Source organism: Apostichopus japonicus, chromosome 17, assembly GCF_037975245.1.
Source record: "Apostichopus japonicus isolate 1M-3 chromosome 17, ASM3797524v1, whole genome shotgun sequence".
NCBI classification, from domain to species: Eukaryota; Metazoa; Echinodermata; class Holothuroidea; order Aspidochirotida; family Stichopodidae; genus Apostichopus; species Apostichopus japonicus.
In genome coordinates this window covers 7,722,683-7,744,911 of record NC_092577.1, presented here as the reverse complement: position 1 = coordinate 7,744,911, position 22,229 = coordinate 7,722,683, and the positions used below count along the sequence as shown (strand labels likewise).

At 37.1% G+C, this 22,229-nt stretch overlaps 1 protein-coding gene and 1 long non-coding RNA gene across 2 annotated transcripts in view; one reads left to right on the top strand and one right to left on the bottom strand.

The window, feature by feature from the left end:
• LOC139985121 (NLR family CARD domain-containing protein 4-like) overlaps positions 1 to 22,229 on the top strand; it is a 101,344-nt gene that overhangs the window by 33,558 nt on the left and 45,557 nt on the right. The window contains exon 4 of the mRNA XM_071999347.1: positions 16,053 to 16,261. Coding sequence (XP_071855448.1) covers positions 16,053 to 16,261 — 209 coding nt within the window. The remainder of the gene's footprint in view (positions 1 to 16,052; positions 16,262 to 22,229) is intronic.
• On the bottom strand, positions 2,249 to 6,936 carry LOC139985159 (uncharacterized). Its single transcript, XR_011799321.1, has 4 exons — positions 6,796 to 6,936; positions 5,539 to 5,715; positions 3,842 to 3,995; positions 2,249 to 2,321 (listed from the first exon to the last, which is right to left on the bottom strand). It is a non-coding gene; the product is annotated as an uncharacterized lncRNA (long non-coding RNA).

Below are 22,229 nucleotides of genomic sequence, written 5' to 3'. Positions count from 1 at the left end.
TTGACCTTTTGAACTTGGTTTCAGATGTAGTTTGATCTCCTGATTCCAAAAAACAACACGACAAGTCGGTAGAGCCATCCTAACTCCGACCGAAAACTTTAACCCCATATAACTTCGCACACGAAGGTCACACAGGGGTCAACCTATAGACATTTATGATCAGATGGTACCTTTGACATCTGAACATAGCATCAAAATTAAAAATACCCAAAACACTTAAAGGTCACCAGAGGTCAAATTGAGGTCAAGGGTCAGCCAGATGCGGGTCAACAATTGGATTACAGTGAAGCAACTCCCAACCCTAACGGACAATTCGTTCTCAAGTTATCGCAAAAATACTAGTTTTTGAACATTAATTGACCTTTGGTGACCTTGGATCACATAAATGTTAAGTTTAAAAATGTTCCCCTAACCAGTTCACAACTTGTCCCAAAATATCAACCTTGTCTCACATTGGCACTGGGAGTTATTGCAGTTTTAATATTTTGGGTTTTTGGATGCACACACAGACACACGCCAATCTGACTACATAGGTTCCTTTTGCTAAAGCAAGGAACCAAAAATGATATAATCTCAAGTAGGTACATTACTTCATTTTTGTGGAAGTGAGGCTGGTAATACAGAGGAGTGTGGCGACACTGTAAAGACTGGGTACTACCTTATCTTCCCTTTGGCCCTTAGGGAGTTAACTGATCAAGCAAGTTTCAAAACAATCAATGTTCCACCAGGATGAGACAGTAGCAAAATCACTTTCTATCCTGACTCAAATCTAATTATAACTACAACCCAGCTAGTTACCAGTCCTGCTGTTCACTAATTATACCATCAGCTATATTGTAAACCTTTCTGTGCAGGATCCGCAGTAGGTGACCCCCAAAGATCATCTCAAGACTGATTAATCCACATTTACCTAACGAGGAGATAAAGACAAAGACAATAAGAATCAGTTGTCACTTATTGTATATTGAGAATATCAGAACTAGATATGCTTAATGCAAACAATAAAACCTTTGTTATTGAGTGTGTCTTTTTAATATTTACTCAACAGTTATTCCATTGCTCACAGATACACAAGCTAATGCTATAATGACTCTGTGTCATTAAAACAAAACTATAATTGCAAGTTCAGTCATTTTATTGAAAATTTATCCAAAACAAAATAATAGGCTAACATTGCTAACATGTTTGCAATCCTTTGGATTAGACGAAATTGATCAGCACACTTTCTAATTTGGTACTTTTAGCGTTATTTGGTGCAGCAGGCCAATGAAGTTGTTCATCTTTGTATGAACACCACATAGCCAAGTTAGGCATACAGTAGTTACTGGTCAGGATTGCTTTTGTCAAATATTGGGTATACTGTACCAGTGTGAAGCAGAGGCTGCTCTATTATATAAATGTTGTTATTTTTGCTTTCAAAACTTTCCCAGTAACTTCATTTCCAACTTTGCCAATAGACAGCAACCTGATGCAACACCCCACCCCCCCTTTTAACAAAATTACTACATTACACGATAACTTTAAGAACATAAAAAGAATACAAATGCACTACGGATTTCAAATGATATAATATGCTGAATCCTACAAGAACTTGTCATATTGTGTTGTGTGATCTTCTGTGATAGAATCATAAACTTTTGCTTGTCATAGTGCAATACTCAATACCTGGCATTGTCCATGACAAATATTTCATATGATGGGATAGGTGGACCTTGTCATAAATTACATAATATCCACTCAACCTGGAGACCGTGACAATAGAAAGCCTTCATTAGCAGTATATGCTCACACAGGAATGAAACTGTTTCATCATGAAACAATGGATGTCTAATGACTATTAAAATTTGTCGGATTTGAAAGGTTAAAGATGTTCTTGGCATCACAATTTCATCCTCTTGAAACCTACAATTATGGTACAATTTGCTACAGTTAGAGAAACACTGAACAAAAGAGGTCTCGCAGAATCCCTGAGTTTAAGACACAACCTTAAGCAGTATTCTAACTAGATTGTTCATATGTTATGTCTTGTTTTGCAGTGATTTGAATTGATGGGGGTTGGGGAAGGGTGCTGGATGATAGACTTTCCGTTGGGGGAATTTCCCTTAAGGGATCATCTAATAAGTCATGGAGTAAAAATATCCAATTAAACACTTGTATTCTCATGGAAGAGGGGGGGGGGTGGGTGGGTGGGGTAAGAATCAGGTAGTGTACCATACAACCATTACCCTGCTCATGAAAACTGTACACATTTCAAGAGCTGTAATCCGGATATGGTTAATCACTAAAAAGGCTGATCTCAGGACTGAATAATTCCAGTTTACCTGATGATGAGAAAAAACAAAATGCATTTGGTCATCAGTTATAAAGTTATTATTAACGTAAATTATAATCACCCGGTCTGCAAGTAGAAGCATTCTATCATGTAACATTGTCAAACACAGAACACAGCTATGATAAACATATATGGTATGCTACTGTAGTTTCAAAATAAAATGCTCAGTTATAATTATAATAACAATGTAAAGAAACTAATACAACTAGAATACAAATCTATAGACTGTACAAGATGAGTTCAAGGTCTTATAATGCTTCCCACAGTGTATAATCAGCTCACATAATACCAAACTAATTGAAATATAAAGAAATATTAATTTGAAATTGAGACAAGCATTGAATCTTCAATACAAACTTTAAGCAATACTGCAGTCTAGTTTATATTAAATTGAGAAACAAGAGTTATAACAAAGCCACCTAAAAAAAAATGGAGCCTGAAGAAAACATGATGAAGGATTCTGGTCACATAATTGAGGAACCGATGGTTCACTGTACTGTCTATACTGTAGGTTGATGAGTTGTAGGATTTCTGAAATGATTAATTGTACTTTAATTGATTGAATTAAAGTACACATTTTTCTATCTGCAGAATTTGATATACTGTTATTTCATAAAATTTTGTTTTGTGTAGTCCTGGTGTGAGAGGGTGGGGGTTGGGTGGTGGCTACAGTTGTCACAAGTGGCTACAAGTGCCCAGTGAAATGTGCGATAAAGAATGATATACTTTAACTTTGGATAAACAAAGACTTCAAAAAAGTGGATCTTGGTGAAACAATTTTGCATTGAACTGTGCCTGGCTCTCAATGTCATTGGTTTGTGTACACCTTACTTGAATAATGCTTCTTTAGCCCCACAGGATGTGATTGTGGATCTTAGAACTGGTGTGCGACAGTTTATCAGGAGTTTGGAGAAAAATATCACAGAATTAAGGGAAAAGCAAACTCAGCCATCATCTTCAGCTGATATGATAGACATCTTTGAGATGAATATCAAAGGTGGAGGTGATTTGCATTGTACTGTCCAATTACATTTTGAATCATATTTTTCTAACATTTAAGCAAATGCTTAAAACAGTCAACTCTACCGTACTACAGTAAATAAACATCATAACAAATAAAGTACATTAAACTTCAGCTTATATCCATAGTTGCGTGACCTATGTGTGACCTACAGTACTGTACCTAAATTAATCAAGGTTTTTTGTTTTTGTTTGTTTGATGGAGTGTTCCAGAAATGTACCAGAGGGTGTTTAGGCAGCTATTGTGTCATGGCAAGCTCACTAGAAACATACCAAGTACTGGATTGATCCAGCAAGGATCCGTTCATTTTAATGTCTTTACTTGGGATTAATTCTGTCAGTTGTATTTTGAGTTGATGAGATAAAACTTTACATAAAATGTTTTTACTGAGAGTGAATGGAGAAACAAGAGTATTCCTTGATCTGCAATGCTATCCATAAAATCTACCAGAGGTTCTTGAAACATTTCTACAACTGTTCTACACTAACCATTAATATGATTACCATCACATGGAGGAAATATCAGATGATGAACCATTCATTGTCCTTGTCAGCTCAGTATGAACACTTCCATCAAACACTGGTAACTACAGGTGGAGTATGTGATCCCCTAATAGCTCGCTTCAGGATAATTCTAGTTAACCTAATGAAGAAAAAGAAAATGATGTTAATGACATTTAAGTTCTACTGATAGTAGATATTAATAATGTCGACAGAAATTGATATGTGTATGTCTCTAGCTCACTACCCTGTATACATGGACATTCACAGAAAAAACAAAAATCCAGAGTCCAGGAAAGTACACTTCAGATTCCAATAACCAGGTAAGTGTAAAAACAACTACTGTAACCAGTAAACCATCAAACTTGAACCGGATTGTCCATTGTTTAGTGGAAGTGGCATATAAAGGTGTGGTGCAGTGATGTAAATGAGCTCCCAAAGGAGAGTCAAACCTCACACAAAGCCAACCATGCATGGTGTGGGCTTTAGTGAGAAATTTGTGAAATTTCGCACCTTCTTTCCTATTGAGGACAGAATGTCTTTTTAATTTCCACTCATCAGGAGATACTGTAATTGTATCTAATTTAGTGTGTCAGCTTTGGTGCATGGGTGTTTTTATATCATTTTTCTTCATTTAATGGCACCAGGCCCCTGGAGACTGCATTGTCTACATTGACATAGTTACACCACTCTCTGGGGGTCTCTTTCCAGATTTTAAATCACCAAAGGTTTATAGCTCACTTACCCTGTTCAGCTGGTCAATAGCTATCCAATATGGTCAGTTCTTTCCACAAATTTGGCAAATGAAGACACTTGTAACCTCACAATTTTGAGTTGAAATAGTTATGAGATAAAAAAGTCAACATTGTGAAATTTGGGGACACTTATTTTCCCCTTATGTCCCTATTAAGCCACCGTACTCAAGTGGGTGAAGTTAGTTCAATTTTGAGACCAATTAGACTTTTTAAAACCAACTACAGTGACTGGCTCAGCAAGTGACAATTCTGTATTGACAGCTGTTTATACTCAGATTAGTAGGAAGTATTTCCAATTGTGTTCTCTGTTTATAGTGGCTGGACTTACAAGAGTACTGCAAAGCTCTCCAAATCTTTAGTATTTTCACATAGTGTTTGTAAACTGCTAGCAATTTAAAGCACATGTGGACATGTCAGGAATAGAAGCACTTAATCTGATTTTACTCTGTTGAATGTATATATCTGAGCCCTAGCTGTGTGCTTCAGAAGAGCCCTGTAACATCTGTGACTTCTTATGCTCTTGTACTAACTTTAAAGCATGTATTTACATGTTAGAGAGAAAAATATAAATTATATGTTATAAATCTAAGCCCTGGTGGGAGTCCCTGGGGACTCCAGCTGAGGCATTTTTACTTTTCAGATATTTTATGTTCTCTGATAGTGATTTTGAAGCCCTAGTGTAGCCCATGGAGGGGGGGGGGGTGGCAAGTGCTCAACACCCTAATGGATGCCAGTGCTTGTATATCTTTGAATGCCCTCTAACTGTGTTTATTTTAAACAGTATTTAGCTCTCAAATATGTAAGGAAGAAATGTTATCATGACATGATATTGATAAAGAGTGGCAGGGGAATTTAACTTCCTTAACCATGCTTGCTAGCCAGCAGTTTGGTGAATCAAGTCACAACAAACCAGATTTACTTTATTCTTACCATTCCTATGGAACTCTGTGCATCAAGAAGTGTAGGATACCAAAAGAAGCTTGATAGGTTCATAGGTCCTGCTCTCTTCTATCCAGTACTGTCTGCGTCTTCATATACACAGGAGGGTATCTTCCTACTGTACAGTTGAATTATTACATCATGGAGCCGTTCGAGCCTCAGTGACTTCTAAATCAAAAGTGAAACACTAACATGAAATCAAATTATTTGTTCAGAAATTTCAGACGATTTCAGAAACAAAAGGATACTCACAATAAAGAAAAACCGATGGTACAGTAGCAGTTCCACTTTGATCCAATCTTTGATCTTTTTAATTTAGTGAATGATTATACAATATTACAGTGTTTTGTTTCTGAAGCTATTATGAAAGTTTTTAGGAACTTTTGCATTCAGATAGCAACGTGACACTATGTCAGCAGTCTTTGCGGGCAATCAACTTCACATGTTAGCTGTAAAAGACCCCTACACTTTTAGTAAGTAAATTATGTAAAAGTATGTAAAAGTGATATTGAAGCTGAAGATACGTCAATAGGAAATGAGCATTATCAGCACAAACCCTGGAAATTATATATGTTCCAATAATGGGTTGTCTTGGACCAGTAAGGGTAGTGTAAATCACTGCGGTATTTTGAGAGGGGAGCTATAGCCCCTACTAAGTATTTTGAGTGACACAGACTACAATAATGCTTGTATATGATATGGAATATACAATCTCAATCTCTGTAAAACCTTGCATTTCATTTGAGTCGTTTACTCACTGGCAGGTTAGCACTTAAATCCACAATATCCCAGGAGAGGAAACAACACCAGAATGCTTGAAGAGTCGGTTTTTATGACTAACTTTGAATAAAACCTTTCGGACAGTTGGATGATCTCACAAGTGTAGAACACTACTTCAATAATTTAATATGATCCAAGTATTCTGAGGGAGGAAAACCTCCCAGGCTTCAACTTGTAAGCAACTAACACTGAAACAGGATAGCATCACCATGTTTCAGTAATGCCTACATTGTGCTGACTGCTGAGCCTAGGTCACGCTTTATCCTTGCATTTTGGTAGTATTGAATATTGTAACTAAAACCATTGGACTACTACAATAGGCTTAAATTAGGCTGCACTTGTCTTATATGACTAGAGTCTAGAGAAGACCTAAGCCATAACTTCAACGTTATGATGTCCCTGTCCTTGTACAAAAGTTGTAGGTACATAGCCTAACAATATGAAACTTGAAAGGAACACAAGACATACGTGGGATTTCGTCTTTGACAATCGCAATATTCTAGGTCTGTTTCTTTCAGTATGTTCACCATCTGGAATGTATTGCAATATCTTCACATTTAGTAAGCCGGTAATGTTGCTTCGGGGAATCACACCAAACAAACAGGGTAGTACGTACAAACCGTACCGTACAACCGTTCTTGAATCGCTGCTTTACACTGTGTCGTGGGTTGTTTAGATTTTGAAAATGAGACGTGTTCAAGTCGTTTCCCATTGGCCACGAGGGAAATTCCCCTCTTTTTCAGATAAATGATCAAGCTTCTAATTCAAATAATAGCAATTTACAACAAAATGGCAAATTTGTTAGATCTAAAAACGAGGACTTCAACGATATGCTGCAAAATGTCAATTTATCATTTGCACCTCGAAAATTTTCTGGTAATGATGCGTCCATATAGAATCCTGTACAGCAGCTTTAACGTGTTTACGTGTTATGGGTCGTATAGGTTTTACATAAAAAAATAGTATAATTAAGTTATTACACTGCAACTCACCAAATCACAATTTAGACGGCCTCTTGACTATTCACCACATATTTTTATTATATAATAATGATATTTTATATATAAAAAGGGGCCCAACACAAATATATTATGAAAACGTAATATGCAAATAATGAAAACAAATATGATGGTCGTGACTTTCCAGTAAAGCAAAGATAGGAGGCGAGTGTAAGTTCCAAGGAAAAACGCGTACTATCGACTAGCAAAATCTACCGTGATAGTATTGCGTCACTACAAGTGTCATCAAGACAGCAAGATAATTAGACATCTTAAGCATTTTTCCGGATATTGTTTTACTAAAAGCTTGGAAAAAAGTCAATATTTTATCATTTCTAACAACTTTTGAAATGACGAGATGAAAGTATTTTGGTATTTCAACATTGATTAGAAAAATTCCAGATTATATACTTGAATAGAAGGGGAGGGGGAAACGTTACATTCTGCTGAGAAGAAGGTAACTGCTACGGGTGTACACCACTCCCCGCCCGACCCCCCAGGGGCCGCGATTTGCTTCAAATATTGGGGGGAGGGGAACATTTGCTTGGGTGCAGGCGCATAGCAACTTTCATCCCCAAAATTGTTCGCGCGCTTCGTGATATTTTGTATATCTATATACCTATATACAGGGTATATATATATATATATATATATATATATATATATATATATATATATATATATATATATATATATATATATATATATATATATATATATATATATATATATATATATACTGGTTGCTGCAGCCCTGTTTTCAAACCAAATTTCATTACGGATGTGGTCCGTCTAGCTAATTCATTTCGAAAAAAAAGTAAAAACTACTTGTGGTGAGAGTCTGTGACGTTTTTTGGTGATATTGAGTAACAAATTGTTACACGGTTGGACAGGCGCGTAGCGAGGAATTTGCCAAGGAGGGGAGAAACTTTTAGGCAAACTATCAGCGTAGCGCCACCATGTGTGGCGCGGAGCGTAAACGAAAATGTTGGCCAAAAAGGCCTCCCAGATCGCTGGAAATGGTACTTCCCAGGCCTTGTAAGTTGCATCTATTTTCTATTTTGAAATTATTACTAGCGATATAAAAAAAAATATATATTCTCAAGGGATTGCCCCCTTCGCCCCACCCCCCCCCCCCCCCTTGGTTACGCGCCTGCGGTTATAAATCTTGTAGGAAACAGGCCAAATGGAAACCCAGTGAACCCATATCGATGTGGATCATACGTATGATTGTACGTACTTACACTCATACACAAGAGATGTACAGACATTATGATCATAATCCTGAGTGACAACTTGCTATACGGTCACAGATCAAAGAAACGATCACGAAGTGTCATTTACCTCATGAAGCGTGTGTTGGATGAAGTTTAGCCACCGCCAAATATGATTTGGATAAATAATCTCACGCATTAGTTTCTATTTATAGCCACAAAAAAAAAGATGCCACCAAATATTGGGGGGATATTATATACTATATCCCCGACCTAAAATATTGGGGGGACATTTCCCCCGCCCCCATGATCGCCGCCCATGCCCCCCCCCCTCTTACGACTTTACAAAAACATTGTTCATAGGCAAAACTGCATGGTGTATGGAGCCAATTTTTAGACCTAATTGGTAGTCTTATTATGCCTCGGAGTGCACCAATTACCATTAATGTTCAAAAAGAATTCAGGAGACGGGGCTACTGATTTGCATTCAAGAAGCCAACGACCACACCTCCGTTTTAAATTCTTCTTTCCACTCTGGCCTTTCCATAATAGTGTAGGCTCTACCTAAGTCAGTTGGGATCTGCCCCCCCCCCTCCCCGTGAAATCCTATATTAAAAATGGGGTCGATATAAGAGGGGTCTCATTCTCCTATAGTCCTGCGAACCGATTTCAAGTAGTACGGTAGGTATCCTATACATCTGCTATTAAAATGTGGTACATAGCTACATGTAGGTAACGTGATATAATGCTCACCTCTTTTTGTCAGGCGTTATTGTATATAGGAATAATAACTGGTTGGGCAACATGGCCACCCAACGGCTATTTACCGAATAACTGTATTTTCTGATTTTTCATGCAATTATGCAATAGTGGTTTTAACATCGGTCAGTTCAGTTTTTACACTTCACACTAGTTTTCTTTAGCACAACCTTAGGTGTAGACAAAATTTTAGTCTAACTACGCCCCAGAATTGTTTCAGTCGGAGGCCCCCCCCCCCCCACAACACCCCCTACATGGAATTGCATTCAACTACTCCACAGCAACACCATCAAAACTTTCGAATCCACTTAAAATAGTCTGATCATAAAGTCTCATTCCCCTTTATAAATTGATCGGGAGAATTTTGGATTGTGAACCCACGTTACTGAGTACTAAAACATACAGGAGAGTCGATCTGTTTACAGGATTGGAGAGGCAAACTTACCGATACAGTCCCCCAATAAATGCACACGCACTTAATCAGAAATATACACAAATTAGCCACAATATGGACCTCCTCCTATATGTTCTACACCCTTCCCCATATCGATGTAGACATGTGACAAATCACTTGATTGGCGTACGAAGGGATCAAAAAATGAATGCGTTGGGTAGGGGGTCGGGAGGGGCAACGCAATTAAGCAAACAATGCACATTTTGTCATTACTGTGACCCACATGGAACACTGAAAAATTTCCAAATTTTTATATCCTTTTCTTTTCTTGAAAATCAACTTTGTCTTAAAATTGAAATCTGTAATTTAACCGAGATTCTCAACATTAAATTACTGTATCTAAACATTTCTTCGATTTATTTCAACCTCTTCTTTAATTCCAATCATGAAGAATGTCGAATTCTTTTTGTTTTAAACTTTCGCCTTTTTACTAGAAAGTGTTTAGATCAAAATGTCGACTTATCATCTAAAAATATTAGCGTTTTATCTAAAACTTGTACATTTCTCTCGAAATTGCCATTGCATTTTTCGAAATCAAAATGTCTTTCTCATATAAATTTCAACTATTTTATCTCATATATAAAGTGTTCTTGATGAGGATAGTACTAAGTAAAAAGGGAGAAAAGGGGGTGGGGCTACATGAATTGACTTTTAACATTATTGGTGAAATGTTGACATAGTATTTTGATTTGAGCAATTACGAGGTTCGTAAAAAGACAAAACATCGTTTTATTGCCTGACACTCTCTTTGCTGGTGCAAAGATTCAGCTGAATAATCCAGCACTTATACATGGAATGGAATTCTTTACAAAGATGGTTGGGGAGAGGAGGGGATGAACAGCGTTGTGTAGTTACATTTGTTTTAATAATTTCATGATGAGGATCAAGTGTTTATTTGTAAACAAATATGTAATTTGACACAGACACGTTTTGTCTGCACGATGTGTCTGCAAGATGTGTATGACTGAACAAGGGTGTTCATTGTTTTTGTTATTATTCCATGTAGGTTTTAATATTTATTAAACATGTACTCCTTCAAATCATTTGAAACAGACGGTATTTAACTTTTGTGTTTATTGTTTGTTTATGCATCCAATAGCAGATATTATGGTGGGGGAATGTGTAGATAAAATCTTTTTCGCCAACATTGTAACTGTTGGTGTTGGGGGGGGGGGGGGGGGGACTAACACCCTACCACATAGGGGAAATGTCAATAATAGTTTCATCTACTTGATAGAGTTTGTGTTGTATTATTTACTTCCTCGACCCCTTCCTTACTACATATCCAATTGACGTCAGTTTTTAAACTGTCTGTTTTCACCGGGCATGTACAACGTTACGTACATTTACTTCTATTGGCGCCAACATGTCTATTATAAATCTTAAACATCACCCGCCAAAAGCTACGAAAATATGGATATCGGTGACTCATGCTATAGAATACCTGTTTACATCTAGTATATATCTCTGACAATGAATGGTTTACAGGTGCGTATCCAGAGGGGGGGGCGTTGGGGGCTCGCGCCCCCCGGGTAAGAAAAAGAGGAGAGAAAAAAAAAAGGAAAAAAGAGGGGAAAAAAGAGGAGGAGGAGAGGAAGGAAGGGAAAAGGAAAAGAAAAAAAGAGAGAAAAAGGAGAACAGGAGGGAGTAAAAGAAAAACGCGAAGACACCGGGAAGAGAAAGAGGAACAGTGACATCATTACAGCGCTGAAGGGTAGCCAGTGACGGATCAATGATTTCGTGACTCACCCTACCCCTTACACCAACAACTCCATTTTTTTTACGTTTCCATTTTTCTCTCTCACTAATGATCTATATATATACTATATATGGTCTATCATAACGCGTGTGTAGAATTGTGCTATGAAACCAACTGTGGCTGGTCTCGAACTCGACCGTGTCGTCGGGGAACATGACGCATTTTGGAATGGGGGCGACCGCACGCCCCCCCCCCCCCCAATTCAGCATTTTTTAAAATGATATCGCTAAGTAATTTCAAAATAGAAAGTGCTTAGAGGCAACTTACAAGGCCTGGGAAGTGTCATTTCCAGCGATCTGGGAGACATTTTCGGCCAAAATTTTCTTGTACGCTTCGCGCCAACCTATGGTGGCGCTACGCTTAGATAATTTGCCTACAGGCTTCGCACCTCCCTTGGCAAATTCCTCGCTACGCGCCTGTTCGAATTTGTAACGCAAACAGCAGATATCACATGATATCAGTGAGCATGAAAATGGCGTTCCAGGATGAAAAGCCTCAAAACTGTCCGACTTGCCTGAAAAGTAACCAAAAATTTTCGCGCGCGGAGCGCGCATTGAACGTGTTCATGTCAATATCATTTAACCAAGCATCGGTTATTACATCGCGTGCCATCATGTACCGTACGGTCCGTTCAAATTGCGCAGTACACCACGGGATGCTAATGTAAACAACGACATGTCTCATGTAGATGTATAAAAAGCATGGAGGTCCAATTATGTTAAAACTCTCTTTTACATTAGTAATGGCGAATTAGGGGCTGCACCCCCGCCGCGCAGTGGCGGAGCGTCCATACGGTCAGGGGGCGGATGCCCCCCCCCCCTGACGGACTCAAATGGACTGCTGGCGCCTTTTTCAGCTCTTTACCACTTTTTACTTATTCTAGATTATTGACTTTTTTATTGCGCTCTCATCTACTTATTGACATTTCTCACATTTTGTTGGTGTAATTTGGCGATGACACCTTATTCGTCGTTTATCTGCATATTAGCCAGGCCCGGAAAGGGTCATTTCCGGCGATCTAGGGAGTATCTTTACTCAAAAATTTTCCCTACGCTACGCGCCAACCAGTGGTGGCGCTCCGCTTAGATAGTGTCGAAAGCGGCTCTACAGACCATCCTAGCCACTCCTGACCAATACCCCTAGCTCCGCCACTGCCGCCGCGCCTCCTACGGCTATGTGTGTAGTGTTCGGTTGAAGGAAATATCTGCTATTTTTTCATTTCCTTCAACCAAGTTTTATAATAGCCGTTATAAGAGCTTTTAATATTTGTACATCAATAAATTAGCTGTTTCTGAATTTTAGAAAATTTCTGACCAACATTCTGCATCACACTTCCCTCTACGTGCAATTTTGACCGGTCTGTTAGGGGTTGAAGGAAGTTTTTCTGTATTGCTTGTCCATAGATGAAATTTTGTACAACATTATGGGTATGTTTTAAAGTGAGTTTATTCACGAGAAATGTGAATTTTCAACTTCTGAACAAATATGGGGCTTAAAACCTTGAAAAGTGGGGCTGACGGGTATTGTGGGCCGCGACGTAGAATCACCTACAAAAGCAAAGACCAACAGGAGATGCGATCAGGTCGAACATGATGTGTGCCGGGTTGACAATCTTCAAAAAGGTTATGGATGGAAAAAAAAAACTATTAGGAAATACTTGGTTCTCAGGCAAAAAGTGTACATCTGGTTGGTCATTTCAAGCCCGAGAAGTGCCGTTTCCGGTGATCTGGGGGGTCTCAAAACAAGAAATTTTCTTGTACGCTGCGCGCCAACTGATGGTGGCGCTCCGCTTAGATAGTAATTCGCGCCCCCCGGGTTTGAAAATCCTGGATACGCGCCTGTGATGTGTGCCGGGTTGACAATCTTCAAAAAGGTTATGGATGGAAAAAAAAACTATTAGGAAATACTTGGTTCTCAGGCAAAAAGTGTACATCTGGTTGGTCATTTCAATCCTGAGAAGTGCCGTTTCCGGTGATCTTGGGGGTATCAAAACAAGAAATGTTCTTGTGCGCTGCGCGCCAACCGATGGTGGCGCTCCGCTTAGATAGTAATTCGCGCCCCCCGGGTTTGAAAATCCTGGATACGCGCCTGGTTTAGTGTTATATTAGTGGAGTTGCAGAGTACGTAATATATTCGTGGGAGTTGTGTGTTACCATTGACTTGTTATTAAGATGGATTATTTAATGGAGAGGAACCGCTGTTAATAGCTAAAACAGTAATTATTGATCAGTGCGATAATTTGACGGTATGGTATAGAGGCATATGCTAGGATGTGTACAAAGGTCAGGCCAAACTTAGGTAGGCTATAGGGTAGACTAGTAATAAAGTTAGGCTATGTTAGAAATCTAGAACATCACCCGAGAAAAGCTAGAATTCATACTTTTAGCGAGAGGACATGCTTAGCAATTCAACTCAGAAATAATAAAAATCTTAGCCTAGTTGTTGACTGATTATCAGATAAGTCCATGTTAAAGCATATCTTAACTATAAAGGAATTGAATAAAATACAATCAAGACATGAGTTTTCTTTAGGAATCTTAAATTAAGCAAAGAATAAAATCAGCGATTAACATTCTAGGTGAGCTGATGCCTATCCTTTACTTCGAAAACAATTACTTCATTCTAGCTAAGAACAAGTATCCATAGACAAACAGTAGAAACTTTGTTTTCCCTTCAAAAATCTTAAATCACAGAAAATTGTTCAACTCGAGTTTAATCGTACATAACATAGCCATAGGCAGTAATACAAGTCAATATATAACATTCCACAATTGTTATTGTAATCACCTAACTTACTAAATCTACCAGGTCGGAAATTTGAGCCAATTGTGCGAGAAACCAGCAGCTTTTTACCGAGCAGGCATACTGAAATAATGTTATTAAATAATTGATTATTAGTTGAATGACCTAAATCCTGCCAATATACCCGACACTCAATGCGAAAGATAGGTTTGTTAAATATTGTATAGGGCCTAGAGCTTTGAGCCTCTATATAAAACAGTTTTAAAATTGAAGTTTAATAATAATAAAATGCAATAAATAGTTATTAAAAAGAAATCCTTTGTCCATGTCTTTTCAGCAGCAACTAGATCGTGGTGTTCCACTCACCACTGGTTTTGTCTTAATTTTGCCCACTTAATTTCGAAAAACCGTAGCCATTTCCAAGCCAACAGACTTATGGCCACATGATATTTAAAACGGGTTTTTTTAATTGAAAGTGCGCCACTTCTTTTACGCTGTTGCAACGTTCGCCAGAGGCGTAGTTCTAACGTTAGTTTTAAAAGGCGCCATCCTCTCATTAAACTTTTAATTAACTGATTTATCTCTCGTGTTTGTAAATCGATATTTGTCCGCTAACTGTTGACACCCTCTGAACTCCATCGTAACAGAAGATATTACAATGAAGATCAAATCAACCCGATTAAAAGTTATAATTATTTAGTATAATTAAACCATCAAGTATATGAAGTGTTTCTAGATAAAAATATTATTTGTAAAATAAAATATAACAAGCGGATGGTACTATTGAAATGGAAGAAATGATAACAGAAAGTTAAGATCATAAAGGTTACCCATTTTAGGAATATCTACAAGCACAAAGAAAGAAAAATGTTGCATTTCGAAAAAATCCACTGGAAGTAGAAGTTATGTCACACTTAAACCGTAACTTAGAAAAGAATTTGAGAACTAAACACAGGTAGACATCATCTTTTAAACAAATCGTATTAATTGGAAATAATTATAATTCAAGCAGAATAGTAGGATTTGGATCAATAATTAAATAATTTGTATATTAAAATTTCAGTTTAAGCCTCATCAACCTTCTCTCTGGAAACTTGAATTTGATCTACATCTGCTTCTCTAACTTGCATTTTAATTATAAGAAACAACCTATTGATTTAAATATAATTCTTCCAAATCTCCTTTTATAAAATCCTGGTATTAGTTAAAGTGGAAGTTTCCTTTTCATGATTCCTATTACATTAGTGACTAATATTGTCATTTAAGTTACATTTTTTTCCCTGAAAGTTCTAAATTAAAAAACAAATGTAAGTGATCAATATTTTTTTCAAAAGATAGAATAATCTCAATTCTTGACTACCCATTTTTTAGAAAATTCTCAACCCGTCATTGAGATTTGTTTCCTACTATAACTAATAAATTAAGATATGTAGCCTCACATTCTACTTTATTAAACCTTACTTGCTATACAAACCTTTAAATAATCATATATTTGTAAAACAATGAAACTAACCCTTTAATACTACATTACCACTTCATTTTCCTCTAATCTAATATAATTATTTCTGTTCATATTTGTCTCCCCTAAAAATCAATCCTTTATTCCCGTTCCATTAACTAAATTCCTTTTTACAAATAAACATAACCTAAATGTCCTAGTTTATCACTTTACTTTCCTTTCCTTTTATATCGTTATTTTTCTTATTTATAATTTTATAATAATTATTCTAATCTTAACCAAATCCAATCTATTTATCTCTATCTACTCTACTACCAGTAACTCTATTCTTTCATTCTAGATTCCTATCTACTGTGTGAATCTATTAGACTGCGTTCCTAGAGTTGATGAGTCTGGTCTGAACCTTATCCTTGAGTCTGGTCTCTCTCTCTCTATCCTGAGTTCTCTCCTGAAGCTGGAGATCGGTGACTACAACAGGACACTAACTAGTGAAGAGTGGGCGGCCATCTTGTCTTACTCCTCACAGTGTACAAGCTTGAAGGAGCTGACGTAAGTATTGCGGTGTAGATGTTAGAATCATCATAACAGTTAAACAGGGAATTAATTTAATTAATAAAAGTTATCAATATTAAAGGAACAATAGAGAATGTAAAGTCTGCTGTAATTTTAATGTCAATGATTGGATTTAATTAATTTAGTTGAATTTATTTGAATAATTATGTCATCGCGAAAGGAATTATGTAGGATGTTATGATAAATAAAACAAAATATAATGGATTAACAGGGTATATTTTAAAAGAGTGTTGGTAAGAGAGGGGTGGAGGTTGGGTGGGGGTTGTTTATAAGTTTTTTTGTTTTAATTTATTGTTAAAATTTAACTTAGAAATAGGTTTTAGAATGACAGGAATGTTTATTAGGATAAAATAAGAAATATATAGGACAATGTCGTTTGAATTTAATTATTCGAATGAGTTTAAAAATAGGGGGTTTGAGTTTATAACTAATAAATGTGACTTCTCAAGCTGAAACCTCCAAAATATTTCGTGATTAATATAAAAGAAGTAAAATGAAGGCAATAAAATAGCAAAAACCTATTAATCTATACTTAAAAACCCATGTGATCATATTATAATACTATACTCTCTAGTTAAACTGAAATTGATACCAAACAAGCAACCAATAAAACAGTTTTAGTTGTCGTAGTTTAAAAAAATAGTTATTCAAAATAAGTTAATAATTGAAAGTTATCAAAAAGGGAAAGAAATAATTACAATGGAGTTAATATAAAGTTAAATTGTATTTTTTACTTCCATAAAACCCCTAAAGGCAAATATGTATCTCATAAATTGCAGAAGTTAAGATTTAATACCCTTAAAACTACATCAATTTCTTCTTTATAGTTTGAAATACAATTTGACAAGAAATAAGCTAAATTTATATCTATTCTCATTATGTTTTTCATAATATTAACAATAATTTAAAAAGTCATCATGAGCTCCAGCTTTTTTTATAATTCATAACCTTGAACATAAACTGTTTAATATTTTAATATTCCTCGTATAAATATTACGAGATACTTGATTCGATCATGATATCCCTGCTTTGCCCTTTACAATCTAGTGTAATTGAATCCCTCACCCCAACCCCAACCCTTAATTATAACCCATTCGAACACCGGTTTCACTCAATATATTCCCGATACCTCCTATTTACTAATCCACTGTTACCCCACCTACCCCCTTCAGCTATAACCGTGATTACACTCTTTGTTCTTCGCAGTTTCCCTTTTCAATGTATTTTACCCTCCTCCCATCCTAACCCTATCATCACCCTCATTGTTCCGGTCACCGGCCGTGTTTTGTTATTATTATCTCCAGGTCCATTATCAATTGCCACATGTGTTTTCTTTGTTTCTTCATGTCCATTATTTCCTTCACATATAGGCCTATTAAGAATAAATTGTATTTTTATAGACAGAGACGTAAACCTCGCTAAAACGTTAATTTATTTCTTTTTTTAGACAAGATTCATGAGTCAAGTTGGTTACACAACGAATATATTCAGTTTAATATGTCGCTAATCCTCTCGCCTTCATCAGTTCCTCAGACCAACCTCATAAAAAGTTTCCCATTCCCATCCTTACACATTCACGTTAATGTTATTAGTTGATATGATCCACAGTGTATGACGTGTTACTAAAAATAATGAAAGAAATATTTAAGTCGCCCAATCCCGCCTCACCCGACACTCCAAAGAAACAAGGCAAAAATATTCAGCAATACCATTAATAAAATAACATATAAAAGAAAATTATTCAGCATGTCATATTCTCAATGCCATTCCAGGGGTAACTGTAACCACGGAAAATGTATCAATGAAAAGTATTATAGGTTGGCAGTATAGCTTGGTCGAATTATTAAAAAAAAATGTGGTACAGATCAATGATTATTCACTTTCTAGACTATCAATGCTTTATCCCAATCCCCGTGTTCAAAATGTTCTTCAGTAAGTTTAGTCACCATCTCCACCCTTCACACACCCTATACCTGTCCCCCTCCACTATACCCCTCCCTAGGCTCCCTTCGCCCTCCCTTTCAGAGAGATTCATTTGTATGTGTTCAGAGGGCCCATCAAATCCATTCCATGTTTCTACCCGATAACATCATCACCGTTTTAGTACACACGGTATAGGATTATTCCACTTCTACAATAGTTTTCTGTATACGAATAAATGCAGCGCTTACATTATACAGACGTTTGATTCAAACAATTTTTGCTCTAAAGCAAGTCAATAGCAAGAATGTCACACCTGGAACTCCCGCAAATATCTCATTAGCATAATAATAGATGACACGAACCAGTTTAACCTACTGAATAGAAACAGGTACACGAACCACGTGCCCATTGTACCCCTCAAACTTTGCCAGTGAACTTGTCAAAGTAACCATGGAAACAGACATTAAGTAGGTCAGTAGGTGTACTTAAGTGACTACGAATCATCCATTGGGGGAAATCCTCCAAATAATATATTTTTATGTCATATGCCTTGTTATTGCATTGTTGCAAATTGTTGGTTATTCTTTGTAAGTATTACCCAGCAAAATTGCTCTCATCGGTTGTTTAATGTATCCCCACATGTTCCCATGCAAACCAATCGAAGGAAGCTTGCATAGAGGAGGGTTTATAGACAACAATAAAGTTATGAATAAAAATAAAAGAAAGACTGATTCTTGTTACGTTTAGTTTTTCTTTTTGAATTTAAGTTGAACTTCTCGTTGGTAGGAATCTGACTACACTGAAAACTTAAATTGGTTCACCGACTAACATAACGTTAGTCCATCTGGTGCCTCTCCCGACTAACATAGCCTTAGTCAGTTGCTATACCGACTAATTTATTCCTTAGTCAGTTGGATTTCTTAGTCGGTCATCTTAGTCCGTCAGCTTAGTCGATCAACAATTTCTTAGTCGGTAAATGTATATTAGTCAGTTACATTAGTTGGTGACATTAGTCGGTCTTTACCGACTAATTTATATGAGCCACCGACTAGTTTATAGCAGGTTTTACATTAGTCAGGATGGTGCCTCTCCCGACTAACCTTTCTTAGTCGGTATCGACTGACTAGTTGCACTGACTAGAATCACTGAAAGAATTAAACCCGACTAGTTTCACTGACTAGCATCACTGAAAGAAAAGAGAGCAGAAGAAACACAAATAATGTGTACGTTGGCAGTATTTATTTCTGATAAAACTTCTGATGTCTACAAAGGCTGACTTTCGACAGATAGAGAAGAAATCACTGTAAACAAAAATCTGAAAATCTGATTTTATTCCAACAAAGTTAAGACAAGTTAATGGATCAAACATGAATCGCAAAAGTATAGCACTGCACAATAATGCAAAGTTGAATCTTGGGCAAGGGTTCCTCATGACTTTCGTTTTAAAGTGGTACCCCAAATCGACATCAGATAAGTCTTCACGAACAAAGAGTGTTTCTCTTAACTACAAATGGCCTCCCACTTGTCTTCAGGAAGCCAAAATCTGCACCATTATTGACCTGTGAACAGAAAATATGATATACGTGTAAGCACAGATACAGATATAGCACATGATAACTCACATTATCATAAACATCGTTTACATTAAAATTTTATAACATATTGGGAGGTATACATTTAAATCAAGGTCCCTCAAATTATAAGCCAGGAATAGCAGCTTTACCAAATAATTATTAGCTTTGAACAGCATAACACCAAGTTATTGTTCAAAGCTTAATAATTATGTTAATCATGTTAATAATGATCCCAATAGACCGGGAGCCCAGCGGGTTTGGTTAGCTGGGAAGGTAACCAATTGCCTTGTACATCACAATGTTCACAGTGCATTCCTGTATATGAAACCAGACGACTGGCAAACCGACTGTGGTGAGTGTGGCTGGGAGAGCAATTTTAAAGTCACCTGATAGCTAACCTAGATCAGTTTTCATGGTAACACATCAAAGTAAGTACAATGTGTCAGGTATGGCCCCAAGAGCAACAAATGGCCATTGCCAGTAATTATTGGTGGTGGGGTACCCCTGCCAGTGATCTATAATTGACCCCTCAAGGCTGACCTAGGTCAGCTCATGAGGTAACCACTTGAAACCTACTGGAAAATGTTGGTTAGGACTTCAGATACAACTGATGGGCATTGCCAGTAATTTTTATTGGTGGGGTACCCCTGCCAGTAGACCCCCAAAATGCCCATCCCCCATTGACCTAGATGAGCTCATGATGTAATCAGTTGAAAACTACTGGAAAATGGTATCACTTCATATGTAAGGGATGGGCATTTCCAGTAACTTATATTGGGGGGGTACCCCTGCCAGTAGACCCCCCAAATGCCCATCCCCCATTGACCTAGATTAGCTCATGAGGTAACCAGTTGAAAACTACTGTAAAATTATTGGCAGGCCTCTATATGTAAGGGATTGGCATTTCCAGTAATTTATATTAGTGGGGTACCCCTGCCAGTAGACCCCCAAAATGCCCCCCCCCCCTCATTGATCTACGTCAGCTCAAGATTTAACCAGTTGAAAACTACTGGAAAATGATTGACAGGATTCTATATGTAAGGGATGGGCGGACTCTGGCAGTGGTGGCCCACCAATATAAAATACTGGAAATGCCCATCCTTACATATGAAGTGATACCTATCATTTTCCTGTAGGTTTCAACTGGTCAAATCATGAGCTTACCTAGGTCAATGAGGGGATGGGCATATTGGGGGTCTACTGGCAGGGGTACCCCACCAATAAAAATTACTGGCAATGCCCATCCCTTTTATCTGAAGTCCTAACCAACATTTTCCAGTAGGTTTCAAGTGGTTACCTCATGAGCTGACCTAGGTCAGCCGTGAGGGGTCAATTGTTGATCACTGGCAGGGGTACCCCACCACCAATAATTACTGGCGATGGCCATTTGTTGCTCTTGGGGCCATACCTGACACATTGTTCTTACTTTGATGTGGTTACCATGAAAGCTGATCTAGGTTAGCTATTAGGTGACTTTAAAATTGCTCTCCCAGCCACATCCACCACAGTCGGTTTGCCAGTCGTCAGATTTCATATACAGGAATGCATTGTGAACATTGTGATGTACCAGGCAATTGGTTACCTTCCCAGCTAAGCAAACCCTCTGGACTCCCGCTCTACAGATCAGTAGAAATTTGACCAAACTTATGAAGCTTGCACGTAAATGATATACTAGACTGTTTTTTTTTTAAAACAGAATACAGAGATAATAAAACATGGGCTAAATCTTTGTTTGTTTTTATGATCTTTAAAAATATAAAATTTTAGAAACAGAAATGCACTGAGCCAACTTATTTATAGGCATAATCGTTTTTAGTTGTTATTTTGCTTGCTCACATAACAAGCCTGTTTAGACCTAGGCTAGAGAAGAATCAGTACTTTGTTACACTAAGTTTGTCTTTCGGTCGTTTTGATTTAGTCTTACTTGTAGTACTAAAGTATATAATGGACCGGCGAAGACTAGAGAATACCCAGAGTTTTAGGAACTGCGTTAAACTGTATGATCTGATCTATTATTTACGTCAATGAGTTTCATTCAATCTAGGATCAAAAAGAGAAAACTAATTAATCTTAACCTTTAAACTTTGCTACTAAACAGATATGCTTGAATTACAAATAAATGTCAAAAAAAATATCATAATCTACGAATTGATGCATATACATATACATAAACAGAATAATTTGAATTCGCGCAAGTGAACCCTGCACTACATTGGACAGAAAAAAAACGTGCAATTAGACCAAACTAAACATACTAAATTTTCCGTTACTTCTACATAAAATATCAATACAAATACAACAACTTACTCTTTTGGCAGTATACTAAAAGCACATGTTATAATAACTTCAGACTATCAAGCTTTCCTGAGAAAAAACGGTTAATACTTCTTACAGTAAACAAGTCGACCGTGAAGGAATGTCGCAATTGTTTCCTGGGCGTGACCGGA